General features: G+C 41.1%; 1 protein-coding gene across 1 annotated transcript; it reads left to right on the top strand.

The window, feature by feature from the left end:
- Positions 1-5,840: 5,840 nt before the first annotated feature.
- Positions 5,841-24,409, top strand: LOC145395165 (GEL complex subunit OPTI). The gene is made up of 4 exons (XM_080268860.1): positions 5,841-6,111; positions 11,287-11,390; positions 20,726-20,855; positions 24,209-24,409. The coding sequence occupies exons 1-4, from the start codon at positions 6,004-6,006 to the stop codon at positions 24,248-24,250; spliced, it is 384 nt and encodes a 127-aa protein (XP_080124986.1). The 5' UTR covers positions 5,841-6,003; the 3' UTR covers positions 24,251-24,409.
- The last annotated feature ends 503 nt before the right edge of the window (positions 24,410-24,912 follow it).

The following is a 24,912-nucleotide window of genomic DNA, read 5'->3' as shown; positions in this document are numbered from 1 at the left end:
TGCACACACTTGGAGATTGCTAACTGCCTGCTTAATATAATCTTTCCCCACCTCCATAATGCATTTTCCTATAATCCGTCTGAAGACCACCCCGATGGGTCTACATCCAGGATTCTTATCAAGGGGGATTAGTCTGCAAGCTGTCAGTGCTTTAATGTTGTTGCACAGACTTGAAGCCAGCTCCCTCGCCAGTGAGGCAATGGTGTTACAAAGGTCTGTTGCTGTCTCCCCGAACTTATTGTTACTGAGGATTGCTCGTCAAGAATTTGCATCCAGGTCTGACGGTCCTGCCCCTTCTCTTGTATACAATGCCTTCCTTCACACCATATCTCCAGTTATCCTGTCATATATGATAGGTTTGAATGGAGTGTAGTTCCCGCCAAGCTTTGACAGGGCACTTGCTTGTCGTGCAGTCGGGTGTCTTTTCTTTAATTGTTGCATTATTTCTTCTGTCAGGACAAGTACTCCGTTTGGTGATTCAGCTGACAGAGATCTTGTTGCCATCGAGACCTTCCCCTGTCTCTTCTTGCTGCCAAAAATCCTTGCCACATCTTTGGTGTTCTGGTTTCTTCTACCTCGGTTGTTTAATCTCATCTGCAGGGCCCTTGTTTCCTCAAGTAGGTTATAAGTTTCACCTCTTTTCTATGTTTCAGCACTGTTTGCTCTTGGGCGAGTCTTGTTAAGGAAGAGATGTGGTACCAGTGCAAGAGCCTCAAGAGAGAATTAGGCAATGGGTGAGTTATTATTGTAATTTGTTATTAGGCGGGTGATTTCCTTGATCATACCATTGCATTTGGGAGGTTCGAAAACGTTACTTGACGACCATCCAACATTTTCATTATTTGTTGTGCTTACCCAGGTTACTGCATTTTCTCTGGATTTGTCCATCCAGTATGTGGGATGACCTTCCAGCCCAGGCCTGTGAGGCTGTCCTGCTTCCTCGTTGTTGTGTCATGGCTGTTCTGGGGACGTATAATACCAGGATGATTCCTTCTTTCATGCACTCCTCTATGGTGGTCTTCATCCTGAGCATCATTTCTGCCATAACCTTCATGATATTCTTCATCCTCAACATCATTACTATTCACTTCCCCGTGGTGATTTAACCCACCCCATACTTCCATATCTGTCGCATCTTGACGATATCCCTATCCCTCACTTCACCATGGGGTCTTTCATTACCACGGCTGTCATTATGATCATGAATATTGTCAGTGACTGTCTCATTAACTTCCATGTCACCATTCTGTCGCCTGCCATGTTGGAAACGGCTAAGTACCGCTTCTGGTGGGCTGTGATTCCGTAACACATTCCTACAGAGAGGTCCCAGCCTACAATACGTACACGGTGACAAGTTTGCTGCACTAAGCGAGCACCTGATACACTTAGGCTATGCTGCCTACTGGAGCACTGTCAACAATACTGCGGCATGCCCATGGTGTTTTAAAGCTTATACACTGTAGTACAGTGCTAATTATATATTATTATGGCATCTTTTTGTAGTAGTTTTAAAGAGAAATTAAATCAAATGTTATTATAACTACTGTATTACTATTTGCCTTTTAAATTTAAATTTGTTATAAATGGACAAATTTGCTTGTTTTACTTCTGTTTCTGCATATAATATGACGATGTTATGAAGTAATTTGCTCGTTTTTATTTATTTTTGCATATAATTTAACATCTAAATAGTCAGTCTTTTACTAATATTTAACTGATTTATTTTTGCATATAATTTAACATCTAAATAGTCAGTCTTTTACTAATAATTAACTGAATAGATACTGCTGTGTATTTAAAGTTTTGAAACAAAGCTTTTTGATTTAAGAATAAAATAGGTGGTCAGTGGGTGCGGTGCCATACTGTAGAGCCTTGTTTAGTAATACTGGGCCTTCAGGAGTTACGGTATAGGGATGAGAATGGTGTGGTGTGTGGTGTAGCAGCAGTGTGTGTGTGTGTGTGTGTGTGTGTGTGTGTGTGTGTGTGTGTGTGTGTGTGTGTGTGTGTGTGTGTGTGTGTGTGTGTGTGTGTGTGTGTGTGTGTGTGTGTGTTGCAGCAGATGATGTGTAATATGTGGCTGTGGTGTGCTGTGGTGCAATGAAGCCTTGTTTAGTGATATCATAGTGGGTGTTTAGGCGTTATGGTGCAGGGATGAGAGTGGTGTGGTGTACAGTAGATACAGTGTGTGTGTTGGTGTTGCAGCAGATGATGTGTGATGCGTAGTTGTGATGTAGTGTGATGCAATCGAGCGCTTTGTTTAGTGATACTGTTACTACTACTACTACTACTGCTGCTACTACTGCTGCTGCTGTTGCTGCTACTACTACTACTGCTACTACTACTACTACAGTAACAACAACAGCAGCAGTACGTACTAATACTACTACTGCTACTACTACTACATTACTGATACACTTCACATATACCATCAGATAATTATTGCGTCATCAATAAAGTAAAACAACGAAGAAAAAAGATTGTCATCCTAATCTTGGTGGCTTTACCCCTGTGTGTGTGTGTGTGTGTGTGTGTGTGTGTGTGTGTGTGTGTGTGTGTGTGTGTGTTCAAGGCTGTCATCATCTGGTTATTTATGTGTGCGTGCATGCCTGTCTGTTTCTATGTGTGTATGTGTGTCGGTGTATGTGCTTTCATCACACACACACACACACACACACACACACACACACACACACACACACACACACACACACACACACACGCAACCACCCGCAGAGGACAAGCAATGCCACAATTGTTCAGAACTATAATTATTAACAGACAGTGTGGGTGTGGGCGAGAGTGTATCGTGGAAGCGTGTATTTGTAGAGACAATGAATCTCTCTCTCTCTCTCTCTCTCTCTCTCAAGTCAAAGCTAGAGATGGAGAGAGAGAGTCAAGGACGTACTGGATAATGAAGAGTGGAGTATGTTAAATCAGGTTTATGCAGACGACGTATTCCTCAACTGATGATAATGATGATGATGATAGTTTGTAACGTTAGAAAAAGAGTATCTGAGCTAGGAAAAGGTAGATGTGAGTTAGAAGAGGGTATAAGAGTGAATTTGAAGGCGGAAGGAGGTGTGACACGGCAAGAGGAAGGATGGATGCAGGAAGTGAGTACAGAAAGCGAGGAGTGGCATTCAAGAGGGAAGAAAATGCGTGGATGAAGTAGGCTGGCTTACGTATAGATGCACATTGAAGGGCTGCATCCTTTTTTAAGAGAGTGAGAGAGAGAGAGAGAGACAGACAGACAGACAGACAGACAGACAGACAGACAGAGAGTAACGTTTTGGTCAGTGTGTGTGTGTGTGTGTGTGTGTGTGTGTGTGTGTGTGTGTGTGTGTGTGTGAAACCCATAAAAGAAAAGAAATTATCTAGACAGATTTTTTCTCTTTCTTTAAAGTTATGTTCTCTCTCTCTCTCTCTCTTTACTCGTGAAGGATTGCGTGGCCGACTGCACTGAATATAATGCTTGCAGTGATATTGAATAAGCTTTAGTTAGGAGGTATAGGGATAAGTCTCCTTGGTTACTACTCCAAATGACTCACTAATCTGACTACACTTGATGGTGGTGGTGGTGGTGGTGGTGATGGTGATGATGATAATGATGATGATGGTGGTAGTGGTGGTGGTGGTGGTGGTGATAATGATGATGGTGGTAATGGTTGTGGTGGTGGTGATGATGATGGTGATGATGATGATGATGACGATGATGATCATGACGACGATGGTGGTGGTCGTGGGGTGGTGGTGGTGATACTGCTGCAGCTGATGATGATGATGGTGGTGGTCGTCGTGGTGATGTTGTGATGATGATCATGATGAAAACGATGGTGGTGATGGTGGTGGTGGTGGTGGTTGTGATGGCGGTGGTGGTTATGATGATGGTGAAGGTGATAATGATGATGATGATGAAAGTTCAGTAGTTTGTCTGAATCAAATACCAATACTCATGCCAATACACCAGTCCTGTGTGAGACAGCCTTAGCATGTAATCGATATGGAGAGTGGGTGTTAGCGCCGAAGTGGTGACATGTGGAGGTGTATCGCACGTGGGAGGACTACTGGGCCTTGGGAACAGGCTGTGAAACTTATGCCCAGAGTTAGACACATTAAAAGAATAAAATGGAAAATAAAACCGGTTCCTATTAGCCAATTACCTTAACCTGGCATTTCTCTCTCTCTCTCTGTGCGTGCGTGTGTGTTCACCTAATTGTTCAGGATTACTTGATTGTGATCTTTACCCTCCCGGAAGGGAGCTGAGAGCTCATATAGTCCCGTGTCTAAGACCATATTTATCGCACACATCCTTAAATTTGCTGAATTGTTTTGGGACAGTAACCATTTCACTTCGTCAGTGAAACTTTTCGCAACCTGAGCGAGGCGCGAACTCCCGTCCACCAGTGTGTGTGTGTGTGTGTGTGTGTGTGTGTGTGTGTGTGTGTGTGTGAGCAAAAGTACAAAAAATGTGTTGATCTGATTTGATACGAAGGTTGACTTTTTTTCCTCTTTTTCAATAATAATATATCACAAGTCAGGGTCACATGGCAAGATCGACTTACAAATATTATCTGATTTAGACCGACCGGATGAAGGCATTCGATTTTGAGAACAATCCGTCAAAGGTCAAGGTCACAGGGCAAGGTCAAATGTTGGACCCTACAACTCACCTTTATTCAGTTTGGACCAAGCTTGGCGGAAGGCTTTAGAGTCGATTACCAAGGATGAAGAGGTTCTGTTTTGAGGATAATAGGTCAAACGTCAGGATCAAAAAGGTCAGCTCAAATAGTTTCGATCCAGTTTGGATCAGACTTACGGAAAGGTTGAGAAAAATTGTTCGAAAGTCAAAGAGTCACAGGCACTGAGCTCTACAGTATAGTATGGAGAGGCGCCGCGAGCGTATGATTTTGGCCACCATATTGGAACACCAGCACTCTAATTCAAATTCAAATACTTTGTTTCCACTAAGCAGTGGTTATTAATAAAGATACACTCGTCGCTTATAATACAAAAACATATGGATTATGTTTATTTTTCTGCCTAATTCAACGAATTATATCGGGTACATTTAGCCAAAAAGTATAAAACAGGGATACTGGGGAAGAATCTTCTTGCCCCACCCCAGTGGGCAGTAATATTATAGAATTAGCAACAAGATATATTTCTTACTTGAGAAATGTAACGCCATCTGTCTTCGATGAATTCCTGTGCCTATTTTTGTATCCGTATACTGCGCAGTGGACCATGGCACTATAATTTCCGGAATAATCGCCTGTTTTCAAAAACCCACAGAGCAGCTCAGTACAAAAACGCGGGCATCAGGTGTGGTGTAACATGGCTGCCGCTACACCAGCGCTGCTCTGGCGGCGGCTGCATAAATTACGCTGTGTTACCCATGAGAAAGGCACAGGACAGCCAAATATTCAACTTAAGACCGGTTGTAAGCGTGAGTGTTGCAACCTCAGAGTGCTCCGTATTTTAAATTATTCATCTATAAATTAATGTTGAATTTGTTTCTTTTCAGACACTATCCACAGAAACGTCGAAAAACAAGCGTTGTTGGTAAGTGGTGACTGATACCGGCCTATATTCTGTCAAACTTGGAACTTCTAGGTTGGAATCCAGCAATCGCTAGCAGTTGACATTGGACGATCTCATGATTGAGATAGTCTTAGAGTTAATGAAAATACCAAATAAACATAGACGAATATGGCAAATTAAAATAGCTGGTTAATTTTAGAGTTGAATACTTATTGAAGAAAGAAAATACTCTGCAGAATCGTAAGAAGTTGCCGTTACTAATGAAGTACCAATAACAGGTTAGAACTTCATGGGGGACATGTTGGCCTGAGTGGTGTAGGTCGTGTCAAGTGGAAATTTTCTAATTGCGTTTCCCTAGCTCCAAACGCAGAGATAAAGGACGACAAGAGAGGAGCCGCGGGCAAGACAGGGAGGCGAGAAGGTGATGTGCTGATGACGTGAGACCCAAAGAGACGTAATAACATGGCATCTACGAGAACCAAGTCAGAGAGAAATGGTGTTGGGAAGAATCAGTGCCTGGCTTCTGTGTTCACCAGGGCCATCACCAGCAACTCCCAGTGGCCAGATAAGGTGATATAAGCAACCATTTAACCACTTCGCTAATACACAAATTGTAACATTTATAACTGGTATTGCAATGATTTTGATTTTTCGAGTTCCTCCGCACGTCTCCCAGATAATCATTTTTATTTTTATTTTTTTCCTGCAGTTGAAGCTGATAACTGCCCAGGCTTTTAAAACTGTAGATATTTTGTATAGCCATGGAATTTTGAAGTAAGAATGTGCAGCTGAGAGATTTATTAATGCTGAGGAAATTTAGCCAAGTCTTTTATTTTGAGAAACTTACCTTATAGCTTATACACCTCCATATATTGATTTATTCATTCTGAGAATCTCTTCTTGTATTATATGCACTTCCTCATATTCAGATTTGTGAACAGCACGGTACTTGCATGTTTCATAGTATAGAGAAATGTTTATCATTTTTTGCAGGTATATACGGTACCAGTACACTTTTTTTTTTCTTTTTTCTTTTTTTTTTTTAAATTGGGGGTTATATACATTATTGCCCCTGATATTGTGTAATGTGTAGTACCTTTATTGTATGGAATGGTCAGTGTTTTTACCGTAATAACCGCGTTATTTGACAAATCTGTTTTTCTTGTATGGATTTCTCCTGTCTGGAATACATGAATAGTTGCGATATAGTCACAGTTACCTTCACCATTGCTTGGTTACCACTGAACCTCCCATTATTTCTAAACACTTGTAACGTATGATTCTGTTTTGACACAAAGTTTACCTACTGCACATTTTAGTCTGTGAGATCGGTTATAGTCATGGGGGAGGGGGGAGCTTTGTTCCCCCAGTTAGTTTACCAGTATTTTTTTTTTTTTTTTTTAAATACAGTAAATACATTTGAGTAGCACTGATGCATCCAGCAAGCAGAATGGGTCATAAAGATACTGTTACAGGCATTCATGCAGCTTTATTTAATATCCCAAAATAGGAATACTGTATACAGTATTGTTCCCCCCCCCCCCAAAGATCAAGTATATATTAACTATCTGTGCTGTATTTAGTAATCAAATTGTTTACCTTAACAATGTGACAATGGAAGAGAACAGCTTGCAGCTTTGCATAGTGGCTGTCATTTACAGTAATTGTACTTTCAGTTTTGGACAGTCACACCCCATTTATTTTATTATTATTTTTTTAAACCAAAATAGAGGGGTCTATCTTATGGGTTTTCTGTTGCAATTGCTTCACATTGTACTTAGCAGACAATGGGGAGGAGGATTCTTTAGCTTATAGCTGTGTCAGTTATTGCATGAACATCAAAGTTAGGTTAAGTGATATAAGGAATGGCCAGGTTAGCTCATTTTAGCATTTAACATGGATGTGATAGCGGAAGGCACTTGGAACTAGAGAATCCTCTTTCTCCCATTGTTTACTGTATATATACAGAATAAAGCATTTGTGATAGTACCGGTAGTCCTAGAAAAGGTCCCTCTGACTCTATTAGACAATATAAGATAAACAATAAAAAATCTGAGGGGTGTGACTGTCTCAAGCTGCAAATTTACCAGCATTTCTACCCATCCAAGCTGACATTGGTTGGGTGTCAGCCAATCACAGGACACAGGACTTAAGGGTAAATTTGAATTACAGGTATCCTGTAGTTCCAAGATGGCTTACAATAGAAGAATGCCATAGTAGGACTGGATTAGGGTAAGATACCCAATAGGTTGGGTTAAGATTATATTATTTTCTTCAGAGCATTTTAAATTTTTTTCATCAACAGTTCAGTGGGAGGATATGAGATTCCTGGGAGTGGTGATAATGCAAAGATTTATTATTTCTGTTGGCAATGAAGACAGTTGTTCAGAATACGTGGAACATTGGAAAAATGAATTGGTTATTAGAAAATCAATGGTTGTACAAAAGTAAAAATTTACCAGACTTTACTTTCTGGCACCTGTAATTTTAGGAGTACCCCCATCCACTCACTCAATGAAGTGTTGTCTTTGGGTGACTTTATGCTGAGTGAAAAGCCCAATGGTTTCCTGTAAGCCATGAAAATACAGTATTTACTGTACTGTGTTGGGTGGTAAACATATAACCAAATGATGCCTGATGGTTTCATAGATTAAGATTCTCTATCCAGATTGAAAATGTAAGGGTTTATATTGGAGTTTATTGCTCACGTAATGCCACTTGAAGGAGAGTGAGGATGGTCACCCTCACCTGAAATGTTTGGATTGAGCAGGCCAACTCTGGACTCTGTGCTCCTGATGGTGCAAAAAAGGATTAGATAATGGATGGATCATTCTTCCTGCAGATTCTCCACACTGTATTCATAGTGCTGGAAATGCTTAATTATGGTGTGGGATGTTAACCCACTCAGACTGAACATTTATTTATAAGTTTACAAAAGTTACCATCAGAAGATATTATTTAGCTTAGGGAGAATATGTAACGTAACTGTGAAAGGGTACCGATACCTGCATATGAAAACGGCATCTGATCCCTCCAGTTGTGAAAGTCTTTCCTGTGCTGAATAAAATTGTGTGATGATGACAGAAACAAATGATAAAATATTTCATCCAATGCAGGCAAGTAAGCTTAAATCTCTATACATTAGTTAAGAATCATAACCACTGCACTCCATAGACATAGTTTGCATACTGCTACCTTCAGAAGCTTTTGTTCATTGTAGGGGAGGCTTGTCAGTCTAAAAGAGATCACTCTGAAGTGGAATGATATTGTCTCATGGTGGTGTGATTAAAATGAAGAAGACGTGACCAGATTGAAGGGTTAAGTTGTGAACTACAGCTTAAGGAAAAATCTACCAAGCTTTGTTGCTTGTTTGTTGATGTCTTTTAGAGGATGTGTTGAAGTACTTATATTTAAATATTATTTGATCAGTACTGTATGTGCAATAGTGTGGCTGTTACAGTTACCTGATGTTCATTTTTTTTCAGTCTACATTTCCCCATACTTCAGAAGTACAGTATATGGTAATGCAGGTTCAATCTTACGTTAACAGGACTGTGTTTAGTGGAAGTGTTAAGAATAGTGGAAAAAATATTTAAAGGAAAAATAAATCTTATGGTAAACACTCTCGGAGAATTATAAGCAACTTTAACAGCAACTTAGGGTTCTGAGGTTGTGTATTCAACTCTTGCGAAAAACACTTACTGGTACTCCTTTATTTATATGCCATTTATTTTTACCATAGCACAAATCTCAATATCTTAACGCACATACCTCTTCCAAGTAACTGTTAATACTCATTCTGACCAGACATATAAGTGTGGTAAGAGCAGAGTTGCCCGACCTCATAGTATTTAGCCATCACCCTTCAAATACTATACAAATGAAGTACCTCAGTAGTTATCCTTGAGGGAGATAAGCTTTTAATTCAACTTCGATAATGAATCAGAGTAAATGGTAACTGCTTGAATAATTTTAGGGTACTGTAATTAGAAGAACAGTGGGAAGTAATTACTAGAATTATATGTATTGTAATTGTATGGTCACAAAGATAAAAACTCATGGTTTGAATTGTAACTCACCAGTAATGGGTAGTATGCGAGAGAGAGAGAGAGGCCATGTGGGTTACGCATTCTTTACCTGTTCCATGCCATGTCCATATATATACGGACAGACTAATAGTGTCCAGATTGCCGAGTCCATATATATACAGACTAACTCAGCACCCAAAATTGCCGAGTCTGTACATATACGGATACAATTTTCCTCACATTGGTTCAAAATTATTTGAGTCATCCTGTAGTGTGTGACAGAAAATGGGATGACAGACACCCCTCCTCCCCTCCCATGCCTTATATATATATATATATCAATTGAAAAAAAAAAAAAAAAAATGTTGTACATAAAATTAGCAAAGAACCCCAACTTTCCATCATCATAGTTTTGACTGTGGCTGCATTACGTACACCAGGTTGCCTTTCCGTGCTACAAATACTCCATGCATCAATCCACGCCACACCAAAGTGGACTATCTATCCACATCAGCTGCTAATGGTATCTGAAAGTAACCATCTAACAAATCTGGGTCGTGCTGCGCTGCCAAAGATATTGTACTTACTGCCAACTTCCAGTCAAAGTTGGAGAACTTCCAAGTGATGAACTAACTGATTGTGATGTGTAAAGATTGTATATAATGACAGTAATATAAATAAATGTAAGCAATTAGCAGTAAATCATAAAATCAAGCAATGTAAGGAAAATAACAAAAGAAATGTGTGATTTACCATAACTAATGTGACTGTGTGCAGCATGAGTGTTTATTGTGCCTTATGTGAGTGTTTGTACTGCCTTATACCAATATAATATAAAAAAGGAGAGTGAATGTGAAAATACATAAAATTAGCACAGAACCCAACTTCCCATCATCATAGTTTCGACTGTGGCCTCATTACGTAAACCAGGTTGTGTTTTCATACTAAAAGTACTACCTGCATCCACCCACGCCATACCGAATTGGACTATCAATCCACATCAGGTGCTGGCGGTATCTGAAAGTAGCCATCTGATGGAAATGTGGGCATGCTGGACGCAAACACCTGTTTCGGGGCGGAAAACAGCCGAAGTGACCAGTTTTACTATCACTAGGCTTATTTTGACTTTTTAGGTCTATTCATGGGGGAAAAAAATATGTTGGAAATGGGTGGCACAGCCTACCAAACCCTTGGCACTAGGGCCAAAAAGCCGACAAAGGCTCTGGCGTGGAGCGGGTTAATGTAAATATGAAAGAGTAGGGAGGGCAGTGAAATGGCAGGGGACAGGGCAACATAGAGGCCACCCTGTACGGGATTAATACCATACATCTGGCTATAGATAGATAGATAGGGAGAATCTATATATAAATCTGGTAGTACCACAGTCTGCCTTTGAGAATGAAATGGTATGAGGTTCCCAGAAGCCTTTCTTGTGTTTTAAAAGAAATCTGATGTACCTCATTGAATTTAAAAGAAACTCTGGTATAATGACTGTGCCTTTCCTGTTTTTGTTAATTTGAGGTTTAACTTCTAATGATTTTATTACAGTGTTACCGTATTATTATTACAGTACAGTACTGCTTTATTATTACTGTTATCATTATTATTATTGTTATTATTATTATTATTATTGATGAGTATTATTGATGATGAAGTGCCGTCATTCTGTAATGTTGATAATAAAATGTAATATGGTAATGTTGACTTGTGTTTGCAGGATGAGTTTTTGGACGTGATCTACTGGGGTCGACAGGTGCTGGGTGTGGTGCTGGGGCTGGTGTGGGGCTTCATACCGCTTAAAGGCTTCATTGGACTATTCCTGTGAGTTGTGCTGTGTCTGACTAACATTTTTGCACCGTACTCTTTTTATATCTGAATGCTATAAATGTATACGGGTTTTGTATGTTTGTTTGTGTGTGTGTGTGTGTGTGTGTGTGTGTGTGTGTTACAGAGAGCGAGGGAGAGAGAGAGATATCAGCATGATAAGTAACAATGGAACTTTAAGAAGCAGTTTTTCCATTACTGTTTTATAACAAAAGGAAGAAAATGCAAAACAAGCAACCAAAACAAAAAAGGTAAAACACATAGAAAGAATTAATGTACAGCTGATGTATTGAAGGGGTGGGGGTACCAAAGGGCTACCCCCACCTCCCCAGCAAAAAAAAGTGGAGGGTGTGTGTGCCCCCATTTCACTGCAGGGGCACTCTTTGGCCTGTATTATCACTGAGTTAGAAAGCCTCATACTACCTTCTCTTGTTATTTTATTTTTAGTGTGGCATGACCAACTGCCTAGCCCCGGGCTCCTACGCTCCTCATGGGGCAATGTAGGATTGGATGATGGATGGATGGATGGACTTTAGGATTCTCTTAAACAGGGTATTATTTATGCAGAAATTATTATCGAAAAAGGAATAATTAATATCCATCTATTCATCCATTATCAAGAAGTGTAATGGCTGAGACTAAGCTACACATTCCAGACATTTAAGGGTAAAGTGACCAGTCTGTTTTCCCCTGAGTGTCATTATGCAAGCATTTAACTCCATCCATCCCATGGACCAATCCCAAAAGGGCCATAGACATCCATTTTGTGGTTATATTGTTACCACCAAATGTAGTAGCTAAATGGCTTCATGAGTTACATAGAGTTACCTGAAGGAGATACATACTGGTACTATGCATTTTTAGAGGCAGTGTTCATTGCTAGTATGGTTGGGTTTTTATTCACTGGGTGATTGCTTTCCCAGTTGCTTGGATTCGTATAGAATTATGATTGGGTCTTTTAGCACAGATCACTTTTATGGATCTCAGTCTTTGAGTCCTTGGTCTGGTTGCAGGGACTGTCCTTTCCATGCTCAGTTCTGTGCAGTGCTTTGCTCAGTTGCTGGTGCTGGAGAGGGATGTCATCATGCTGGGGCACCAACATGACCAGATGGATCCACTGCCTGGTTGTACTAACATTCCTCAGCTCCCTCCTTATCCCCAATGAGGAGGAGGATTGACTGCTAGAGAAGGGCAGCTTTGGCCTCCAGTCCATTAGGTTCACAGTTCAAATAAACCTGGGGCTGCAACTACTACTGCTGCTCTTGCAAACATGTTCCCACAGATGCAAATCATGTCAGTCTACCCATGCACATCACTTTGCTAACACTATTTGTACAAATGTCCTCTTATTTAATATGTACACTTTCTTCTGTCCCTTGGGATGGCATTTCATTTCCATTTTATCCATCCATCATCCACTCCTATTTTGTCCCATCAGGAGCATAGGGGCACATGGTTAGACTACTCAGTTCCAACATTTAAGACAAAGATGACCAGCCTCACTTGCCTCTTAGCTACATTATGTGAGCAGTAAACCCCAACCATTCCTCAGATGGAAACCCCTATAGGCTTCATGCAGTTGGAGCACCTTAACCCACTAGACCACCAAGGTTCCTTTGGTTCTATGGGCACCACCCAGCATATCTCACAGTTCTTATTTCAGTATGCCCAGATGTACAGGTCTTTCTCATGTCTGTCCAAGTTTTCCTACTCCACCATGGAGAGTCACTTATCACCACGCTGCAAATAGTTCCCTCTCATGCATACAGGGAATTTCAGTAGGGGCAACAGCTATCAAAACCACTTCTGGCTTTTGTGGTTGAGCTGGGCTTTGCATTGCATCTGACACTATTTATTTGTTCAGACTTTAATCCTTTTTACAGTTTATTTCACGTAGGTCAGTGGCAGAATACAGTAGACAGTACTGTGGCTTTACATCCTTTGCATTGCACTTCTTTGCATGTAACGCCATATTTTAGTGTGAATGTATTGTTACACCTCGGCATTCAAGATGGAGAGATGGCAGTTTCAGGCCAAGTTAAAGGGATGTTATTATATCCACCATGTAGCACAGTTCACCACCACCTTTAACTCCTTCATTTTATACTCTTTTTATTCTAACTTGGCCAGATTTTTGTCCTTTTGCAGCATATTTTACATAGCTCAGTGGCAGAAAAAAACAGTACTACAGTCTGCATCCTTTGTGTAGCACATATTCATGACCAGCACCATATTTTAGTGTTAATCTCTTATACAGCCCAGCATTCAAGATGGAGAGCAGGCAGTTTTAGGACAGGTTAGAATAAAAGGGATATAATCGTATCCCCCAAGTTAACTCTGTTCTGTACTCTTTTTACCCCAGTTTGGCCTAAAAATATCATCTTTCCATCTTGAAAGCTGAGTTGTAAGAGTAAATTGGCACTAAATTGCGATGTTAGTCACAGCTAAGTGCTGTGGGAATTATGTAGAGTGGTAGCATTGTCTCATTCTGCCACAGAGCTATGTGAAGTTAGCTGAAGGAGGACAAAAATGTTGGGCCAAGTTAAAAAAAAAAGAGAGAGAGAGAGAGAGAGGTATAGTGTTATGTTTTTCTTATTATTATTTCCACCTTCAGATGAGTTTGTGTGGTTTGGAAGAGAGATTTTGAACTGGGGGGTTGGATACAGCCTTCAGCAGACCATTTAGTATGAGAGATCTTGCCTGTTGAATGTAATAATCAGGAAGTCACGTGAATGAACCACAAAAAAGAGACATACCAAATTAAACAAGTTAAAAGCCACATTGGAATAGTCTTTTTACCTTAACTTGGCCCAGAGTTTTGTCCTATTGTAGTCTATATAGATCAGTGGTAGAATAAAACAGTAGTATAGCTCTTCGTTTTTTCCATAGCAGTGCTTCATGACGAGTATGATATTCTAGTGTTAAACTCTTGTTATAGCTCAGTGTTCAAGTATGGCAGAATAAGTTTTGTGCGATACATAAATACTGAGCAGTATGGCTCTTCATCCATTCCACAACACTTCAACATATTCTGGTGTTAATCTCTTGTTACAGCTCAGTGATCAAGTATGGTAGCATAAGCCTGCAGTATGGCTTTTCATCCTTTCTATAGCACTTCTTCATGATGAGTATCATATTCATGTATTAATCTTTTGTTACACCTAGTATTCAAGACACGAGAGATGGCATATTTAGGTCAAGTTGGAGTAAAAAGGGTATAGTGTCCTCCAGCATTGTCTAGACTAATCTGCATGATTACATTTCCATGTGACACACTTACAGCTGATTATATCTTCCAACCTATGTTTCACCCCACATCATATACAGTATGTACCACCCTGGGTGAAAGTTCACTGACATCCCTCATCCAGCACTGTGCCCTGCCTTCAATATTTCTTATTCCACCACAGATGACAGTGTATCCTTCCTTCTCATACCTTAGATGCTGTTCTACATATAACTCTCACTTCAACCTTGACCCAAAATTGTTTTGTTTCGTTTATAAAGGCTCCAGTGTGCTTGCATGCATTGGTCTTGGTCACCTAATGGCTGTCCATGTTGCTTAGTATCTGGCAGCCTCCCTGTTTAGTCACTTACTCCTAAGGTCACACTCGGTGACCTCATCCCAGGTCTTTTTTTGGTCTGCCTCTCAGAACCCTGCCTTCAACATTCACACTCTCATTTCCGCACCCAGTTTTCATCTTCCATCCTCCCAATATACCTAGACCATCTCAGTCTACCCCTCCTCATCACAACACAAATACATGCAAGTCCCATCCATCCTCTCACCTCGTCAGTTGCAATCGTAGCTCCCGAAGCCTCTCATTCAAGGATGTAATACACATCCATCTCATCATTATCATATCTGTATGTTTGAGCCTATGAATCCATGACAGTAATTAAAATGTCAAGATGAACAGAAGAGGTGCAGGGCAGACCTGTGATGCACACCCTTCTCTACAACAACACGCTAAAATAATTGATAGGGAAAAGGAAACGTTGCAGTATAGCCACCTAAGTGTGTAGTACATTGGCCGTGTGATATACATACAGTAGTCTCCCATATCACTCGATCCCTTTATTCTGGTGGTTTATTGTTTCATTTTATGATTATGATTTTTCACTTTACTGGATTTCTTGTTGCAGTTGGAGTTAGTGGGTTTTTTTTCCCAATCTCTGTGCTGCTTTAGACCATGTTTTCATCTGATAGAACTGTACCTCTTCCTCAGTTTGAATACTAAGTTGTCTATCTATCAATCTCTCTCTCTCTATTGCCAGACGCCTTAATCCCGTAAGGTGTGGCCACAGACAAATTGCCTCCATATTGTCCTGTCCCCCGGCATTTCACTGCCCTGCTCCCAGCTCACACCTCCCTCTCTCATATACCTCTCCACTCTATCCCTCCATCTCATTCTCGGCCTCCCCCTCCCTCTCTTAAGTTGTGATTATGTGAAATTCGATGAGCCTCAGTCATATGGCAGTAATGTCTCCTTGGTTACTAGTCAGATCCACCCGCCACATTGACTACATTTGGCCACTGAACTGAAAATGGTTTAAGATTTCTGTGAGAAAAAAACAGACCTTATTTAGCTTGTCAAAGGTAGAGAAATTGTGTGGAGAGAGAGAGAGAGAGAGAGAGAATCTGGCAGTGTAGTAGGATATGTGGTCAAAAGTGGTGAAAATCTCCACCAGGTTAAATCCTCTCATGACTAGGACAACTCCAATATTCTAATCCCAGATAATTTGATTCAGCTGAGTGAGTCGTAGCCTCGTAGGAGAGTTACCATGTCGAATGATTGTACTGTGGTAAACAGAGAATGAGCCATAGGAGCCTGAGAATGTTAAGGTGGATGAAGCGAGTAACCTGTAAGGAAAAATTAAATATAACAACTGACTTGCAGATGCCTGATACGGGTGGACATGTATACTGTGGGTAGTCATCAGTATTACAAGTGATGTGGCCAGTGTCAGACTATAGCTCAAACTTGCCGATACACAGGACTCCCTTTGTGATCATGATGTGCCTGCTGATTGATGTGCTATTTAAAAAGTTTGATTTCATTTTGGACAGACTCTCTCTCTCTCTCTCTCTCTCTTTCATCTGATGTAGCAAGACTAACCAGTATTGCATCTTGAAATAATATGAGTTTTGACCAGGAATGAGTGTCCTTGGTTACTAGTCAGTCACCACTCCAATCCCAGTGACTTTGGCCATCAACAAAGCTGAAAGGGATTATGGATCTTTTTCAGGTGAAAACAAGCCAGCTATAGTCAGGGATGTATTCCAAAATACAGCATTTTATGCCATACAGTTGGTATTGTTGCTTAATCCCAGTCTGTCTGTCTGAGCAGACCTGTCAACCACAGGTAAGTAGCTACTTCTGTTGGGCCATCCTACAGGTACAGTGCATTTCATACACCTTGCAGGGAACTGACACCCCTTGTGATAGACAGCACCTCACCAGGGTCAGATCAAGGACCCTGATTTGGCTCCTGGGTGCACACCACAGCTGCTCCACCCAGGATGCACAGTGCCATCACACATAGACAATTGTCAGTGTCGTAATCAATGGTGTAAATAGGATAAACTCACAAATTAGCATTATATTTATTAGTGAAACTCAAGGGAATTTCTAACATCATGGACCAAATAGCATGGAAGAAGTTCAAAAAAGATGACATTCATCGAGGAGCTACTTTGTCACCAAAGGATAATTTTATAGTTATCACAAGTTTTTCCATACAATTGATACTTTTAGGGGCAAACTAGCAGATTGCCTTTACAATGGCCTTGGAACTTTAAGAAACTTTTTTTTTTTCTGTTATTTACTGTGGACTTGATACTGTTGTTGTTGTTGTTGTTGTTGTTGATGTTGATCAACCCCAGTCTGTCTGTCTGATCAGACCCATTAACCACAGGCAAGCAACTGCCCCAGTGGGGTTGTATTGTGTATTTAATTGATGTCCCCTTGCAGCTGACAGCACCTCAGCACAGCAAGGTGTGGAGGTTTGGTTCCTGGATGAATGCTGCATTTGGGTCTCTACCCAGTCAACAGGGATGCCATAGTAGTCTCCATATTACCCTGTAAATGTGTTATATGGTTACCATCCAGTTTTGTAAATGGTTTCCTGGGTTACAGGAAACCATTAGGCGTGTCACTCAGTGTTGAGGCATATGAAGTGGAAAGAAGTGATAAAAAGTGACAGGAAGGAAAGGGATATGGAGGAAGAGAGGCAGACACACAAAGAGAGAGAATAGAAAGAGGAAGGAAGAAGTAGGCAGCACTACATTGTGAGTGGATGATGGTCGCCGCCACCTATCACCAACTTGATTAAATACTGTCTTGAAGCAGAGTGCCAGAAGAGGTAATTTTCAACTCGGAGGCTTTGTTGGCTCACTCTGTTGACAATAGAATTGCCCTGACCTTGAGAGAGTTAATGTGACAGTATTAACTCAGGCTCCTATGACTCACTTAGCAGGTTAAAAATTATCAGGTGTCAATGTGAACAGAAAACAAGAATTGTACCGGCCGTGAGAGGGATAACAAGAACTTACAGTATTGTATTGTGTACTTGCACTCCTTGTTATGTCAAGGATGTGTTGCAGAATATCAGTTTACCCATACATTTAGTACTGTAATTTGAGGGGCCTGGCTGATCAGCTGTCAAAATAATAGTGAAAAATCGTCAGGGATTTTTTCTTCAGTTTGTGGTGGACTTAATTAAAAAATATATATAACTACTGTACATGTTTCAGCCATGTTTTTGTAATGACAGACTTAATTTTTTTTTGCAACCAGGGACTCAGCAAGTGCTCTTTGGACTTACTGTATTTTTGAATTTATATTATTTTTAGTAATTATCAGACGTATGTAAGATATTCACGGAAGAGATAAGCGCAGCGTGTGAGGCGGTTTGTGGAGTGAGGAGGAGATGCAAGGGTGTGCAAGGGACAGCATGGTGGAATGATGAGGTGAAACGAGCTGTGGAACAAAAGAAGAAGGCATATGGTGAATGGTTGGCGAGTAGAGGTAGGGGAGAAGATGAGAGAGAGAGAAGAGAGAGGTATATGTGAACAGGAGAAGGGAGGTTAAGAGACTGGTGAAGGAGAGTAAGAAGAAAGTGGATGAAGAGTTTGGGAGGAATCTGAGTGTGAAATGGAGGGAGAGTAAGAAATTGTTTTGGAAGGAGGTAAAGAAAGTAAGGCAGTGTGAAAGGGGAAATAGTAGGGGAGTGAAAGATAGGAATAATAGATTGTTGGTGGAGAAGAGAAAGTGAGGAGATGGAAGGAGCACTTTGAGGATTTGTTGAATGTAGAGAGTGAGAGCAGTGTGAGTATAAGTGGTTGGGGAATGGCTGGGAGAAGAAGAGATGAGAGGAGGGAGGAAGAGATCAGTAGGTCGGAAGTAGTGGAAGCGATGAAGAAGATTAAGCTGGGAAAGGCCCATGAATTTATGAGTGTGTGGTGAAATGCTTAGGTATGGGGGTGAGATTGTTGTGGAGTGGATATGGAAGTTGTGTAGATTGGCTTGGGAAGAGGGAAGGGTTCCAGAGGACTGGAAATCAGGTATAATTGTTCCTCTGTATAAAGGAAAAGGGGAGAGAGAAGTATGTGGTAACCATAGGGGTATTTGCCTTCTTAGTGTGACTGGTAAAATATATGGTAGAATACTCATTGATAGGGTTAGGCATATGACAGAGGAGCTAGTTGGAGAAGAACAAGGGGGATTTAGGAAGGGAAAAGGGTGTGTAGACCAGATATTTGTTCTAAGATGTTTAGTGGAGAAGTATCTAGAGAAGGGAAGGAAAGTGTATGCTGCCTTCATGGACTTGGAGAAAGCTTATGACAGAATAGATAGGCAAGGTATGTGGAAGGTATTAAGAATATATGGAGTGGAGGGGAAATTGTTGAGTGCTGTGAAGAGTATGTATGAGGGAGCTAGGGCTACGGTGCGAGTGGATGGTGAGCTGAGTGAGTTCTTTGATCTCAATGTGGGACTGAAACAGGGGTGTGTAATGTCTCCATGGCTGTTTAATATATATATGGATGGGGTTGTAAAGGAGGTACAAGGTAGGGCAGTGGATGTGGGGGTTGCCCTAATGAATGAGGGTGAGATTTGGAAGCTTCCGGTGTTGCTGTTTGCTGATGATACAGTATTGTTTAGTGAAGATGAATGGGAGTTGCAAGGTTTGGTGAATGAATTTGGGACAGTGTGTAGGAGGAGGAAGCTGAAAGTTAATGTAAACAAAAGTAAAGTTATGGTGTTTGAGAGGAATGAAGTCACAGAGTGTGCAGTGAGGTTGGATGGTGAGGATATGGAGAATGTGAGTGCATTCAAGTACTTGGGTAGTGTGATGAGTAAGGATGGAACTTTGGGGGATGAAGTACGTGAAAGGGTACAGCAGGGAAGGAAGGTTGTTGGTACACTGAAAGCAGTGATGAGAAATAGGGAGGTGCGTATGGAAGTTAAGAAGTCACTGCATGATGGTATTGTGATTCCTACCCTGACGTATGGAAGCGAGGCGTGGACCTTGCAAGAGGGAACAAGTCAAGAGTGAGAGCAGTGGAAATGAGTTACTTGAGAGGAGCATGTGGAGTGACGTGGAGGGACAGGTTGACGAATGAAGAAGTGAAGGAACGTTGTGGGGTAGATGTGGATGTGGTTGAAAAGATTAGGAGAAATACACTGAGGTGGTTTGGACATGTGGAGAGAATGGAGAATGAAAGACTGACTAAGAGGGCGTATGTAGGTGAGGTGGAGGGAGGGAGAGGGAGGGGTAGACCGAGGATGAGGTGGAGGGATGGAGTTGAGAGGTATATGAGGGAGGGGGGGGTGAGTTGGGGGGAGGGGAGTCAAATGGTGGGTGACAGAGTGACTTGGAGGCGTTTTGTCTGCGGCCACCCTTTGCGGGATTAGGGCGTCGGGCTATAGATAGATAGATAGATAGATTTTTAGTAAGGACTCAAGGGGCTTGGATGGTAAATGAATGCATGTGTGGCCCATTTCACTGGTCATGCTGTTGGTTAGCCCTCCCTCTTTGGTGTTTTTCTCTTCCTTTGCTTACTGAACCCTGCTGAACCCCTCACTTCAGAGGGAAAGAAGATCAGGATGACGACGACGACGACAGTTTTATTATTACAGTATTTATTATTTATTTATTAGCCCTCCCTCTTTGGTGTTTTTCACTTCCTTTGCTTATTGAACCCTGCCGAACCCCTCACTTCAGTGGGAAAAAAAAGGTTAGGATGATGATGATGATGATGACGACAATTTTATTAATACAGTATTTATTATTCATTTATTTATTTATTTATTTTATTTTTTTTTCAGGTTTTGTGTGATCAATGCAGCACTCGTTTACTTCTATGCCTCAAGCTTTCAAGGGGTGGATGAGGAGGAATTTGGAGGCATGTGGGAGCTCACGAAAGAAGGATTTGTCACGTCATTTGCCGGCTTTCTGGTAAGGAGTGACTTCGTAGTTCATGGGCTATTTGTCTGCCTAGATTATTATTATTATTATTATTATTATCATCATCATTGTTATGTTTTATTATTATTAATATTATTATTATTATTCATCCATCCATCCATCATCCAATCCTACGTTACCCCATGAGGAGTGTAGGAGATTATTATTATTATTATTATTTTATTATTATTATTATTATTATCATCTATCTATTACCATACACCTCGATCCCATGAGGGGTGGCCACAGATGAATCACTTCTACATCATTCTATCCTCTGCCATTTCACTGCCATCCCACCAAGTCTCCCCCCTCTCCCCCCCACCTCATACTTCTCCATTCCATCCCTCCATCTCATCCATGTTCTCCCTTTCCACCTTACTGAGACACTCTTCTAGTCAGTCTCTCATTCTTTACTTGGCCCAGATTTTTGGAGAGGGTGGAGGCTGAGAGACTGACTAGAAGAGTGTGTGAGTTAGTTGGGGGGGGAGGAGATGATGGAGGCTGAGAGACTGACTACAAAAGTGTATGTGAGTGAGGTGGAGGGATAAAGGATGGAGAATGAGAGACTGACTAGAAGAGTGTATGTGATTGAGGCGAGAGGGATGAGGTTGGAGAATGAGAGATTGATGAAGAGTGTATGTGAGTGGGATGGAGAGGGAGATAAAAAATGAGATGAGTGGAAAGGTACTTGAAAGGAGGGTGAGTTGAAGGGATGGCAGACATTGAAAGAGAACAGGGCAACATTGAGGCAATTTGTCTGTGGTCACCCATTATGGGATTAAGGCATTTGGCAGTAGAGAGCAAGAACAAAATGCAAAAATAAGTTATTGGAATGAACTGGCGAAAATCGTTATATAATAGATATGATCCCAGGTGTTATTGCTTTACCCAGGTACACTTGAGCCTGTTCTCGCGTACTTTCTTTTAAATGTTTTTAGGCCCTGCCCCCTCCCTTCCCCCCCCATTTTTCCCCCCTACTTCTTTCTTCCCCCCCTCATCATTCGTGTCTGTCCTCCTCTGGTCCTGCTGCTCCCTTTCCTTCCCGCCACTTTTGTTACTCTAGTTTCACTTCAGGTGACTTGTCACTTAGCATAGATTCACATGAAGTGTAAAGGAGGGTAATGATTATGAGTAGGACAGGAAAAGGAAGGTACAGAAAAAGAAAGATAAAGGTGAGGGAAGTATTAAGCACCTCTGCATCAGGTGAATGGATGATGGTTGTCGCCATGTACCACCATCGTTGTTGTTGATCATCCCCAGTCTGTCTGGTCGAGCAGACCCCTCAACCACCGGCAAGCAAGTGTCCCTGCGGGGCCATCCCATGCAGTGAACTGATTTTTCCAGGTAGTGAACAGCACCTCACAGAGTGTGGAAGTTTCATTCCTGGATGAATATCGCATTTATGTCGTTCCATCCAGTTACTGGGGACACCATGGTAGGCTCCACATCACCCCATTATTTGACAATATGATTACCACCCTGTGTTGTGATTTCCTAGATTACAGGAAAACTTTAGGCTTATTGCCTACTCTCGCCTTAAATGATTTCCGACAATCAGTGGCCAGGGACCTAACTTTGGTTCAGCAGTCCCATGTCAAACCATTCCAGTCAGGTTCCACATTCTGTGGCCAACTGTACTGCTCATTCTGTGCATATGTGATATCCTCTTTATTGACAGTAGTACTATTCTATCTTCAGCATTCTTCACACACTGTTCACCAACAATATATCGTGTTATCCCACCGTCAGCTTAGCTACTCTAAATACATAACTCCTGTCATTGTCATTATTTAGCTCGTTTAATAAGGGTTCCTGAGACATGCCATATCCCAGCACAGCTCAGTTTTTGCTGCAAAGTATTCTTCCCTATCCCAGATTCCATTCCCTAAAACATATTTTATGTAGCCTATATCAGCCTCCTCTTTGCACAACCAAGACACTTGATATAAGCCTGGTGGGCCCTATATCCAGCCACAGATTAGATCCTCTTTTTAGAGCATCATACTGCTCAGCAACACCCACAGTTATGGCACCTTGTTTCATCACCTGTACACATCTGCACAAGCTTTCTTTACTACCAGGTTCTTCAGTTTTCCATGTGCTTCTAAATACTGTACAGCACATGCAATTATCTTCCCTTCACTTTTTATTAGGAACTTTCTACATACAAGTGTATTTAAATCACCTTTTGTAAATGCACTTTTCCACTTCATGATCATCCCATATTGGGGAAAAAAAAAAAAAAAAAAAGAGCTTCATGACAATGTGATTTCAGCATGGGAAATGCATTGAATCTGGTGTTTTTATGCACAGCATGAAACTGTCACCTAGTAATGATAGTAACAGCCTGGCTGCCTACTGTAATGTCAGTAGCCTCAGAGGCTTGACTCCTCCCACCTCCATGTGAGAGTGTGACATCATGGCATACGAAGTGTATTTTGTTACTGTTTAAATCAGTCATTCAGTATGACAGCACTCAGCCATCAGCCTAGCTGAAAGGGTTTAGGGTTCTGTCAAGTGAAACACACTATACCCATCATTACTGGAGATGGTAAGCAATGCACAAGGTTTTATTTATATATTTGGGATGAATGTTCCTGTCATATTTTGTAATCTCTGTTTGTTGTTTCTTCCTGTATGGATACTTTCCAAGTGGGGTCACAAAGGAGTGAAAAAGCACTTTACCCACACATACATTCATCATCTAATCCTGTGTTGCCCCATGAGGAGGACAGAAGCCTGGGGCTAGACAAGTTGGTCCTGGCATTTAAAGTAAGTATGACCAACCTCACTCATCCCTGAGTGGCATTACATGAGCAATAAACCCCACCCATCCCTTGGATATAAACCTACACAGGCTCAGTCTGGCTGAAGTGCCTCAGTTACCCACTAAACCACCAGGTGCCATAGCTTGGTTATGTGGCTACCACCCAGCGCAGTAAATGGTTTCCTGGTGAACGAGAAACCATTTGGCTTGTCACTCAGTGTAGAGTCACCTGCAGACAGAAGGAAGAGAAAAGAAAGAAGGACTGAAGAGGAAGGCAGGAAAGAAATTAGGAAAGGATAGTCACCCTAGAGCAGCACTACATCCAGTGAGTGGATGGTGAGTGCCATCACTTACCCACGTACCACCCACACACCTTAGTTTATTAGGTTGTAATCTGTGCAGTCCTTACATCCCCCCCCCCCCCTCCAGTTGTCAAGTGAGTACAGTAGCATATTGTACATGTTGGCTGATTTTGTTTATTCTGACTTTCTTCCACACTACTCATCAATTTTTTTTATTTCTACAGCAACTGCCATACTCAGGGCTTTATGTGATAATATTTTGTCTGTTTCAGGTGATGTGGATAATCCTATATTCCGGGTTACATTACGACTGACAGAATAAGTACGTTGTTTTGTCGTTTTTCCATCTTGCTAAAAAGTACTTTTTTATGAATCACACCATCTGAAATTCTCTAATCTGTAATTATCCATTCATTCCCCTTGTAATATATGTGGTACTGTATTGGTCATATTTATAATAAATATTATGTTTAACCCCAGTACAGTTTTTTTAATCAGTTAATCATTCCCAAGCCTTGGTGGATCGACTCCTTCAATGTGATGCCTTTATTTTAGCCTTTCAGCTACCAAGTAATTTATTCAGGTTTAAGGAGATCTTGTGTATACTGTTTTTTACTCTACTTCACCCCTATTTTCATCCTTTAGCAGCTTATTTCATATAGCTCGGTGACAGAAAAAGACAAAGCCACAGCTCTACACCCTTTCCATTGCACTTCATTATAACTGAGCATTCTTGATGGACAGATAGCAATTTTAAACCAAGTTAGAGTAAAAACAGTCTGATGTATATTACTTCTTATCCCTTCACTATGAGAGGTCTATCTTTAACTGAATACAGTACATCTGAAGGTAGTAAAAATAAGATAAAGACATTGGGCGTAAGGAGTTTAAACGAATTTCAGAGATGTATATGAATCATCATTGTCACCCATCATCATTCATTTATAAAGGATCAAACACACACAGAGTAGTGGGA

The sequence above is a fragment of the Coenobita brevimanus genome, chromosome 30 (genome assembly GCF_032717465.1).
Source record: "Coenobita brevimanus isolate Jiangsu-jjx chromosome 30, ASM3271746v2, whole genome shotgun sequence".
Classification (NCBI taxonomy): Eukaryota; Metazoa; Arthropoda; class Malacostraca; order Decapoda; family Coenobitidae; genus Coenobita; species Coenobita brevimanus.
The sequence above is the reverse complement of the archived record's forward strand: the minus strand, read 5'-3'. Positions and strand labels throughout refer to the sequence as shown.

Excerpts from the sequence above, each read along its gene's own strand:
- LOC145395165 (XM_080268860.1), top strand. The coding sequence starts at position 6,004 with ATGGCATCTACGAGAACCAAGTCAGAGAGAAATGGTGTTGGGAAGAAT. Across the intron at positions 6,112-11,286 it reads ACTCCCAGTGGCCAGATAAG|GATGAGTTTTTGGACGTGAT; the intron begins GTGATATAAGCA and ends TTGTGTTTGCAG. Across the intron at positions 11,391-20,725 it reads GGCTTCATTGGACTATTCCT|GTTTTGTGTGATCAATGCAG; the intron begins GTGAGTTGTGCT and ends TTTTTTTTTCAG.